Source organism: Anomaloglossus baeobatrachus, chromosome 3 (genome assembly GCF_048569485.1).
Source record: "Anomaloglossus baeobatrachus isolate aAnoBae1 chromosome 3, aAnoBae1.hap1, whole genome shotgun sequence".
NCBI lineage: Eukaryota > Metazoa > Chordata > Amphibia > Anura > Aromobatidae > Anomaloglossus > Anomaloglossus baeobatrachus.
Window position 1 is genome coordinate 149,018,462 of NC_134355.1, and position 12,006 is coordinate 149,030,467.

Here is a 12,006-nt window from a genome sequence, read left to right on the forward strand (position 1 = left end):
AGCTTTTCATTTTAGGATTTTGCAAAGTGTAAAGTGCTAAGTGCAAGTTCAAGGTTGCATGTAAATCATGGTAAGAAAAAAAAAATCGCAGGACTAATAAAACCTCAATGTTATTTCTGCAGAAAACCAGGGTCACTAGGGAAGTACAGTGTCAAAAAGTAGGTTATACATCACAAAATATGACATTTACATGAGAAATGACAGCCTTAGTTACAATATCTAAATAAATAAAAACAGTCTTGATCCCTGCTAATAGTTTATTCAATTTTCCTTACCTTAATGTTGTCTAGAGGAAGATGGCAGGGAAAAAGCATTACTTTGTCAGCCAGCTCAATCTTGCCTAGCCAAAACGCCAAACTTCCAGCAGCAGAGAGGGATGATTAGTGATTAATCCGCACTGCCAGTTACTAATGGTGTTGTGTGTTGTTCAAGAAACGTTGTTTATTGATTCAACGCGTTTCGAAGCTGCCTCACTTCATCAGAAAAATGAAAAACCACATTGTGATTGTGGTTTTTCATTTTCCTGATGAAGAAGTCAGGCAGCTTCGAAACGTGTTGAATCAATAAACCACGCTTCTTGAATAATGCACAGCATCATTATTAACCGGCAGCGCAGATTAACCATTAATCATCCCTCTCTCCTTCTCTTTGGCTCTTTGAGCCTGTGAATCTGCAGCAGCGGTCATTGATATGCCTTGTTTCTTCCACCGAGGTGAGCACATATGAACCTCTATATTTCTTTTTCTCTTGGATAAAACCTTTTGCGCTGTTCCTTCTTCCTAGTAAAACATCTAGTAGCGAGAGTTAAGCTTTTAGTCCCTGCAAGACATCTGATAGCTCTTGGCGCTGTGATCTTCCAATTATTCCCTGACTGTGTTCTAAGAAGCCTCCATAGGTCCCAGACATATCACAAATGCTGGCAAAATATTTCATCGGTTCATTGCATTCTTTTACCTTGGCAGCAGTTATGTGTTGTGAAACTTTCTCGAAGTTGCGATTTAGTTCAGCCACCTTTGGTTCCACCAGTTGCTGACAAGATGTACCACGACTGCTTGTGAGCATTCCTGCGTGGTCACGAATACTATCTACTCTGAGACTGACATCATCCAACTCAGACAAAAGGCGCTTAAAAAAAAAATAAAAAAAATAAAAAATTGCATATTGTAGCTGCATAATTAATACATTTAAATTTAATTAAAGAGGTCTTGTCACCAGATTAAAAGTGGACAGGTTTTGCTCTTATTGTTTTTCCCTTGAGTAATTTTTTTGTTTGTTATTTAAATCCAAATAACGATTTTTATTTATTGCTGTTTTTTTATGGTTTTCACAAGTGGGAAGTGCTCACAGCGTAATTAAACTCCTTAAAAATCCTGTGAGCTACACCCCTTTGGAAAATACCACAGAAGTTAGCTGTATAGAAAAAGGCCCATTGCTCTGGAACCAAATGTTGACTACAAGGAAAAAAATAAGGAATTACTCAAGGGATCAGCGATAAAATAAAAGTAAAAATTGGTCACTTTGACCTGTTGACAGGGTCCCCTTTACGTCACCTATCAATTTCTGTACAAATGCAATTTAATCAGAGAGCAAACAGTAAAATCTGGCAATCAATTGACTCCCTCTTGTTGGAGACCTTAAACATTCGTCATTGGAGCATATGTTGGTGTGTTTTTTTATATATATATATATATATATATATATACATATATATATATATATATATATATATATATATACTATAATATATATATATATATATATATACATATATATATATATATATATATATATATATATATAAATATATATATTATAAATCAATATCTATATAAGCCCACTTTAACCTCCTGCTGACTCCAACTCAGAAATATTTCCTGATTCCGTACATTCTTTAACCAAGATTCTGCAAAAACACTAGTGCATGCCCTCATCATCTCCCGCCTCGACTACTTCAATCTCTTGCTCTGTGTACTCCCTTCTAACACTCTTACACCACTCCAATCTATCCTAAGCTTTGCTGCCCGACTAATGCACCCTTCTGCCCACTATCCCCCAGTCTCGCCACTCTGTCAATCCCTTTACTGGCTACCCATTGCCCAAAGACTCCAGTTCAAAACCCTAACCTTGACATACAAAGCATCTAACAACCTTTCTCCTCCATATATCTGTGACCTAGCCTCCCATTACTTACCTGCACACAACCTCCGAACCTCACAAGATCTCATTCTCTACTCCCCTCTTTCCTCCTCTTCCCACAATCGTATATAAGATTTCTCCAGAACATCCCTCATATTCTGGAACTCTCTGCCACAACATATTAGACTTTCACCTACGTAGAAACCGTCAAACTCAATGGTGCTATAAATAATTTTTAATATATATATATATATATATATATATTTATATGTTCCACCTTCCCTCCTTATTTGAGGAGGAAGTTTGAGATTCCATCACAGTCTAAAAAATATGTGGAGGTTTATGTGTTTCAAAACCCTTGTCGCTATGCTGTAGACCAGTACCTTCACAATTTCCTCTTTCTTGTTAGCTGGCTTTTTCTCAATCTCATCCAAAAGGGCTTCCGCTTGATAGAGCCAAGTGCTTATGTGAGCGACATTCTCATCAAAAATTTCCATCTGACTCTGTGATTCTAACAAAACATAGAGAAGGGTCAATTGGCTGTGAGCACTCAAGTAAATGACTGCTAATGAGTGCTAATTTAGAGAGCTGGCACCAAAGAGTGACCATGAGGGAACAGTAAAGCAGTATGACTGCAAAGAATGGGAAATCCCATTACTATACTATAACAACATCTCTGCAATACATCACATGTCAGTTGCGAAACACGTGGAAGGAGATCTCTCATTAACATATTTTTAGAACTTTGAGCAAACGTTTTTTAATATAACTGAGGATAAAATTAAATTTGTTTATGCCCCATTCTGTTAGTTATGTGAATTACTATTATAAAATAGAGGGAGATTTTTGTTACATTTTCCCTCCCTATGTCTAATTATCTGGAGCTGAGGTTCTTCTCCCTTGATTTACGTTCCTGATAGAGTCCTTGATGACGTAAAATGAAACATACTGGAAACACCATAGGGACTTGTGTATGTTAATGTACATTTCCACAACCGTCCTGTTTTTCCAGTCCGTAAAAAACGTTCCTGTTTTTCCACGGATGCGACATGTGGTTCCCCTCTATGTTTTGTAGCCAACTAAGGTAAAGCAGACAGCTGCAGCCTACGGCTGGCAGCTTCACCTTGGCTGGTAATCCAAAACAGAGGGCTCCCTCGCTGTTATTTTAAATTAAATTAAAATAAATAATTTAAAACAGAAAATGTGCCCCACGCAAATTGGATTACCAGCAAAGGTAAAGCATACAGCTGTGGTCTGGTATTCTTAGACTAGGAATGTCCATGGTTATTGGACCCTCTCCAGCCTAAAAATAGCAGGCCGCAGCCACCCCAGATGTGGCGCATCCATTAGGTGCGGCAAAATCCTGGTGTTTTGCACCGGCTCATTCTATTGCCCTGGTGCGGTGGCAAACAGGGTAATATATGGGGTTGATATCTGTTGTGTAATGTCACCTGGCATCAAGCCCTGGCATTAGTGATATAACATTGTCTATCAGATACACAACATCACTAACTCAGTCAGTAATAAAAAAAATTAAATTAAACTAAAAAAAAAACAATTATTACAAAAACCATCCTCAACACATTCCATCTTTCACCAATTTATTGAAAAGAAAAAACTAATCTGGGTCCGGTGTAATCCATTAAGGGGGTACCACAACAATCCATACTCACTGTCTCAGTCAATGAAGAACAGAATGTTCCCCATTGGCTGGGAGAGCATTGCAGTGGCTCGAGCTAACATCATTAGGTCAGGCCAAGTCACCGCAGGGGATGACGAGTGCTGACACCATGAGGTTAGCTAGGCACATTACCTGCGGTGATGAAGTTTGCTGAACTCACCATCACCGTTAGTCACAGCCTTGGACCGCTTGCAAGAATTAAGGTAAGATCGCGGTGGGCATGGAACTCAATGATGAGCGTTGACATCACGATTTCAGCGGACTTTATCCCTGCAGGTAATAAACTTTGCTAACCTCATGATGGCAGCGCTCGTCATCCTCGCAGCTGCTCACACTGAATGAGCCCTTAAGCATATGAGAAAGAATGGGACTGCTCTTGGAGAGCCAGTGTGAGTGACAGCGGTTTACGAAGAGGGTGTAGTGGGGACATCAAATGTGTCTGCCCTATATAGCGGATTTAAGACATGTATCCACCCTCTCTCCACACTAGACTGCCTAAAACATTTACTTTGGCCAAAAATTAGATTTCAATTTATAAAAGTCAGATAGTTAAATTAAATCCAAGCAAATAATGATGGGCTGATCTTCTCAACTAGTATGTATCTTCGGCCCACCAATTCTGAGATAAGAGCGCTTCTTCCTTCTCAGATTGTTTGCCCCTGTTATTATATGTTGTCACTAGTTGCCTGGTAATCTGATGGTAATTCTCTGGCAGAAGGAGAATTTCCTTATGGAAATAACCAGGCAGTTGACAAAACTAGTGTATAGCACACACAAATTTGCAATCAAAGAACAGTACCAAGAAGACAAGATGGCAAATATCTAAGTGCTTAACCTTGGAGAAAGCATGAGAATTATTAAGAAAAATTGGATAAAAAGTCTCTCAAATGGTGATAGGTATGGATGTTAAACGTGGGTAAGAGTGATAGACATTAACAATTTCTACTAGAAGAGCAGGGCATTGTGACTCAAAAAGTAAATAAGAACACTACAAAGTAGGTAATGATGAGCTGCTGTAGAGTCCTTTATGGGTACCGGACCTGGAATTACTGTCCGGCGTTCTACATATAGTGCTAAAAGGTGTCTTGGGAAGTTTTGTCTTGCTCATCTTTCTAAGGCCCTGTGCGCACTGGAAAATGGAATTTTCTCAAGATAATTCCGCAGGTATTCAAAGATTACCGCACCCGCGGTAAAAAACCGAGGCAAACCGCACTCGAAAACCGCATGCGGTTTGCTGCGGTTTTACCGCGGTATTGTTCGCGGTATTGCCGCGTGCGGGTTGGTATGTGCTTTATTGCATTCAATGCAATAAAGCACATTGAAAAAAAAAAAAAAGTCATTTCATTCTGAGATAGAGAAATAGACAGAAGAATAGATAGAAGAATAGATAGATAGACAGACAGAGGGATAGATAGAGGGATAGATAGATAGATAGATAATAGATAGAGGGATAGATAGATAGAGGGATAGATAGATAGATAATAGATAGAGGGATAGATAGATAGAGGGATAGATAGATAGATAATAGATAGAGGGATAGATAGATAGATAGATAGAAGGATAGATAGATAGAAGGATAGATAGATAGATAGATAGATAGAAGGATAGATAGAGGGATAGATAGAGTCCCTGTGAGCACACGCTGCATTTCTCATGGTCGGCAGTGAGTTCACATTACCGGCCGTGGGAAATGCCCTGTGGTTACCTCTGCTGTCTCGCTGCGAGGCTGCATTCAGCAGTGTCTGTGTCAGTCGCGGCTGGATGCAAGCATTCCAGGACGCCGGAGCTGTGGATTACGTCGAAACTTTGTTTCGGGCGGGGTTAATAAAAGGATGAACGAGGCTTATTTGTGTTTTATTTAAAATAAAGGATTTTTCAGTGTGTTTTTTCACTTTACTTACGGGTTGATCATGTCAGCTGTCACATAGACGCTGCCATGATCAAGCCTGGAGTTAATGGCGGTGATCCGCCACCATTAACGCCTTGTATTACCTTGACTGCCACTGCTACATGGCAGCAGGAAGAGCTGGGGACACTCCGGTACTGCCGCATAATGCATGCGACAGTCCCGGGGCAGCTGCGGCTGATATTCTCGGCTGTGGGAGGTTGGAGGGAGGCGGGGGACATTAACCCTGCCCCTGTCCCTCCCCAGCCTGAGAATACCGGGCCGCCGCTGTGTGTTTACCTCGGCTGGACGGTAAAAATACAGCGGAGCCCGCGTGTTTTGTTTTCTATATTTCCGTTTGATTTCTATGTGTGTTCTATGTGTCTGTGTTCTATGTCTGTGATGTCTGTCTGTGTCTGTGTTGTCTGTGTGTGTTTACTCTCTGCTCCGCTTCCTCTTCCTGTAATGACATCACTTCCCTGCAAAACCGCAGGCAAGCGATGTACATTACCGGAGGTAAACCGCGAAATACCGCAGGGAATAACGCAGGAAAACGCAATGAACCGCACAGAATTTGCTGTCTGCGTTATTCCCTGCGGGATTTCACGATTACATTGGAGTCAATAGAGTGAAATCCCGCAGCGATGTGCGGAAAAGAATTGACATGCACTTGTTTTTGCTGCGGGAATCCCACAGCAAAACATGCAGCTGTCAAAATACGCCTAGTGCGCACAGGATTTTTTTTCCCATAGGTTTTGCTGGTGATTCACTGCAGAGATGTTATGAACATTTTCTGCAGCGAAACATGCAGCAAATCCGCGGCAAAATCCGGTAAGTGCACACAGGGCCTAAGGGTACGTGCCTACTATCAGGGTTCACAGCATTTTAGATGCAACATGATTCAGCTGCGTCCAAAACGTTGTATTCTACAGTACAAGTACAGGGGATGGGACTTATGGAAATCCCATGCCCACTGTGCGTGTACTGCCCGCAGCGTAAACTGACCTGTGCTGGGGCTCTCCGAGTTCTGTTTAACCGGTGTGCAATACAAATCCCTTTAAAACATCAATCTTTAATAATTCATTTTTTTAAAAATTCGCCCAGGTGAAAAAGCTCCAAAAACTCAAATACTAATTGATAAAAAGGGAGCTACTGTAGATCAGGTACAGCCCAAAATTCTTAAATTCATAGAGGCAGATATGATAGTAAAAAATCCAGCCTAATACTTCTCTATGCTACAGTGACCCTAATATGTCACTGTGTCTGGCTCTGCCTATCAACGGAGGGTATGACACCTTAACTTAGCTGGGCGCCCCCCGTTCATCGACGGCTGACCCTCACTCGCCCTAGTTGACCCTACCAAAATAATGATAGTTTCTGTACCTGATAATCTCAATAGTTAACACATGGTATAATACTCCATTATAAACTCAACTAGAGGGTTAATACCTCAATACCAGTTATCTAGGTACAGAACAAGACAAAAGACAGCTTCTGCCACAATCAGCTTACAGCATGTCAATCAAGACACAAGGGGGATAAATGTACTTCCCTCAGTTTGATGCTGTGTTCATGGCCTCAACGTGTTTCCCTGCCCGTCATCGGATCATCAGGAAGCCCAAGGGAGATGACAAGAGAATAGAGATCCCAGCATCATATGTGGTAGTGGCCGGTGCCATTGAATCATTGGTTTAAATGAGCCAGACCATAACACTAGAAGTCCACTCTAGGAATTTCTACTAGAAGAGCAGGGCATTGTGACTCAAAAAGTAAATAAGAACACTACAAAGTAGGTAATGATGAGCTGCTGTAGAGCCCTTTATGGGTACCGGACCTGGAATTACTGTCCAGCGTTCTACATATAGTGCTAAAAGGTGTCTTGGGAAGTTTTGTCTTGCTCATCTTTCTAAGGGTACGTGCCTACGATCAGGGTTTACAGCGTTTTAGATGCATCATGATTCAGCTGCATCCAAAACGTTGTATTCTACAGTACAAGTACAGGGGATGGGACTTTTAGAAATCCCATGCCCACTGTGCGTGTACTGCCCGCAGCGTAAACTGACCTGTGCTGGGGCTCTCCGAGTTGCAAGCATGTAAATTCTTTGCCGTGAAGTCAGAAGCGTTCTCTGCAGGGAGAACACAGCAAGAGAATGCAGCGCCCTGAACCCTGATCGTGGGCACAAGCAGCTGCGGTCTCCTGAAGGAGGACACTCGCAGCCCTGCAAGTCAGGAACCACCGCGTCCAGGATGCAGCTGCTCCTGATCGTGTGCACATACCCTAACAGAGAAGCTCAAGAACCATTAAGAGTAAAAGAGCTCCCATAAAGTACACCTTAAAGGGGCTGTACCAAGTATGGGCTCACCGGAGATTGAGTGATGCATTTGGCTGGTCTTCAGCACTCTCTATCAGATAGCTGATATTAGAAATGTACCAGCCAAAAGAATCTTATTTGTTTGTAAACCTCACCTTTCTAAGGAGCTGAGCAAAGCCGAAGGGAAACAACTCAGTGAATTGCTTCCGTCACTTCGTTTCAGCACTTAGTCGGGTCTCAACACTTGAACTACCAACTAACAAGCTATCTGACCTCATTATGACAAGAATATGGTCATACTCAATGTCTTGATCCCTGTGTCATTGGGAGAGGAACATGTACACTTGGAGTTTGACTACATCAGATTTGTGGACTAAAACATACCAATAGCAGCCCTGTACAGTAACACAAACTAAATGATAGGTGAAATGAGACATTCCATCATCACAGAGTTGCAGGGCACTTACCAATAATGTATTGCACCAATCCTCCGTCCAGGTGCGGACTCGGCTCCAGCCAGCGTTAAGGACACACAGCTTTTCCTCCAGGATGTTCTCACTTCCCTCCACCAGGCACTGCAGAGCTGCGCTGCTTTCCGTTACGCTGTTCAAATCAGCTTTTCTCCTCTCAAGCTCCTTCAGCACATTCTAGATAAAGAGCAGGCCACATTATTCAGAGCATGCAGAGAAACCTTTGAAACTCTGGCTTTTTTCATCACACCCTGCCTAAGAGTATGGAGAACTCTTCCATTCCCCTAAATGCATATGCTTTCTTCAATTTCAGCACAGCTTTTTAAAACTATTGAAAACATTTAAAGTACCACATGACATATGGGTATGTTATGCTGTCCCTTTTTCTTTGACGGTTGATGTGTATACGTCTGTTTGCGTGTATTTGTATGTTTGATGCCATATTTCATAAATCTCTACCATGAAATAATCCAGTATAAACCCCCAACTCAACAAAATGTTGCAAGACTTTGTGTAACCTTATCCTAAAGGGGTGGTTCACCACTCTGCAATAGTGGCCACATCCCTGTAAAACCGATAGAGAAGGCTTTTTCTAAATACCTTATTCAGCCAAATCTGCCTCTGAGCGGTGCTATTGTGGTCCACTCATCCCCATGAAGTGACCCCTGGACTCCGTGACCTCTGAGATCCGATGATGTCACGTCAACGTCCAGTTGATCCAACATCACCGAGCCTGGCCCCAGTCTCCCTGAGTTTCACTGCTCTTTATAGCTCAGCATCTCGCGCTCACTCTCGTTCGTTGCAGAGCACCGCAGCAGGAGTGATGCTACATGTGATGAGCGGCGAAACACCGCCCACAGTCCAGTCACTCAGAAAGACTGGGGTCTGGCTTGGTGATGTCAGGTCAACTGGAAGTTGACATGACATCACCAGATCTCAGCGGTCACGGAGCCTGGGGGTCACTTCATGGGGATGAGCGGGCCGCAATAGCCCCGCTCAGAGGCAGAATTGGCTGAACAAGGTAGTTAGAAAAATCTTTCCTATCAGTTTTACAGGGATGTTGCCACTATTGCAGAGTAGTGAATCACCTCTTTAAACACAACCTGTCAGTGTTCTTGACAATTCTGTTTAATTAATATTTGTATTCTCCACAAAACAATATGAAAGGAGCATCTCTGAATCGTACAATGACAAATGGGTGTTACCAATAGAGGATGTGTTCTCACACACTCTGTCATTGTCCAATCACTTCTGACAGTCTGACTGTAAAGACAAACCCCTTTGTAAAATAAAATAGTACACTTATTCATAAAAAAATGGCTTAGTGTAGAGTTATAGGAATTGATGACGCTTGTGAATCTAAGTATAAAAGTAGGTATAGATACAGGATATAATATACTGTAAACTATACAACAAAAACCACCACGATGGTGAGTCTACTGCTTGAATGATAAATCAGTACATAGGTGGGCTTTATGTATGGCATTGAATGGTTGGAGGGTAACTCAAGGATGCACACCATGCAGAATTTAGAAAGTCGATGAAACAAATAGTTCTAAAAATATCAGAAAATTCCCCAATCAACACAGTTTAAAGTACAAAGCAAAACGTTAATATAAACCTCGTCAGTAAATATCCATCACTGAAATTTATGCAGCGTGCAATTTGCAATTTGAAGCGATTAAAGATTCATTATCCAAGAGTCATTTGCATCCTGGTGTAGCTAAGCCACAAGTGAGTTATAATTAAGTCATTTAATAAGTCAGGCACAATTTGTTTTTGCTGTGTACTCATAATTCAGAAAGAAATCTCGGCCCAATTAATGCTGATGTACCAGCGATTCCTACTACACCGGGAAAGACTGCAGAGATAAAAGAGCTTAACCCACAAAGCGAGGCTTCGGTTCAGAGCGCGTAAGGCTGATAAGGGTCTCATTCTAGTGCACAGGATTCTGCTGGTCCTCTGTACGCCTCCGCTCCCACACTGAAGAAAATGTAGGGTTTTTCTGTTGAATTCTTTTCAAATTTAGACAAGATAAAACTGAGGCATCACTTGCATGTACCAAGTGCTTCTCTCCTAGAAGACCTGCTGCCGAGGGACAATCCCGCCATGCATACTACTGGCTAGGGAAATCCCTCCATGCATACTGCTGCCAAGGGACAATCCCTCCATGCATACTGCTGCAAAGAGACAATCCCCCCCATGCATACTACTGGCTAGGGAAATCCCTCCATGCATACTGCTGCCGAGTGACAATCCCACCATGCATACTGCTGCCGAGTGACAATCCCACCATGCATACTACTGGCTAGGGAAATCCCTCCATGCATACTGCTGCCAAGGGACAATCCCTCCATGCATACTGCTGCCGAGTGACAATCCCACCATGCATACTACTGGCTAGGGAAATTCCTCCATGTATACTGCTGCCGAGTGACAATCCCACCATGCATACTACTGGCTAGGGAAATTCCTCCATGTATACTGCTGCCGAGTGACAATCCCACCATGCATACTACTGGCTAGGGAAATTCCTCCATGCATACTGCTGCCAAGGGACAATCCCTCCATGCATACTGCTGCCAAATGACAATCCCACCATGCATACTGCTGCCAAGGGACAATCCCTCCATGTATACTGCTGCCAAGTGACAATCTCACCATGCATACTGCTGCAAAGTGACAATCCCACCATGCATACTGCTGCAAAATGACAATCCCACCATGTATACTGCTGCCGAGGGACAATGCCTCCATGCACACTGCTGGCGAGGGACAATCCCTCCATGCATACTGCTGCCGAGGGACAATCCCTCCATGCAGAGTGCTGCCTAGTGATAATCCCTCCATGTATACTGCTGCCAAGTGACAATCCCACCATGCATACTGCTGCCAAGTAACAATCCCACCATGCATACTGCTGCCAAGTGACAATCCCAACATAGATATTGCTGTCAAGGGACAATCCCTCCATGCACAGTGCTGCCTAGTGATAATCCCTCCATGTATACTGCTGCCAAATGACAATCCCACCATGCATACTGCTGCCAAGTAACAATCCCACCATGCATACTGCTGCCAAGTGACAATCCCAACATAGATACTGCTGTCAAGGGACAATCCCTCCATGCATACTGCTGCCAAGTGAACACATAATGATATATAATCACGAAAGCTAGCCTTGGTGATGTATAACCTGGAAAAGCAGGTTCCTGTACAGATAATGCTGAGAGGTTTTTATTTTTTCTTAAAATGGGCCCGGTTTTGAGATCTGAGTTTTAGGAATGGCCAGAAGAGCTGAGTGGGACTAGCCGTTCCCATACCTCCATTCCAGGTTTTGGTGGGACTATTTAGGGCAGGTCAGCTGTCTCAGTTGCTGTCTGCCCTTGAGAGGTGGAAGGCCCTCTTGGTGCAGGTCTCTCTGACAGAACCTGAGAGAATGAGACTGCGCTTTACTGTTAAACAGGTGAGCCTATACTGATGAGTGGACTGTTTTCGCTTATTGTCACCTTTATCCAGAGA

General features: G+C 42.7%; 1 protein-coding gene across 7 annotated transcripts in view; it reads right to left on the reverse strand.

Moving 5' to 3' along the window:
• UTRN (utrophin) overlaps positions 1-12,006 on the reverse strand; it is a 1,025,654-nt gene that overhangs the window by 640,920 nt on the left and 372,728 nt on the right. For 6 of the 7 annotated variants that reach the window (XM_075339517.1, XM_075339516.1, XM_075339515.1 and 3 more), the window contains exons 1-2: positions 2,520-2,636; positions 955-1,125 (exon numbers count right to left, since the gene is read on the reverse strand). In XM_075339517.1, the coding sequence (XP_075195632.1) occupies positions 955-1,125; positions 2,520-2,633 (285 nt within the window). In that variant the 5' untranslated portion in view covers positions 2,634-2,636. Of the gene's footprint in view, positions 1-954; positions 1,126-2,519; positions 2,648-8,477; positions 8,662-12,006 lie in introns of those variants that run through there. The other variant, XM_075339520.1, reaches the window with a different exon arrangement.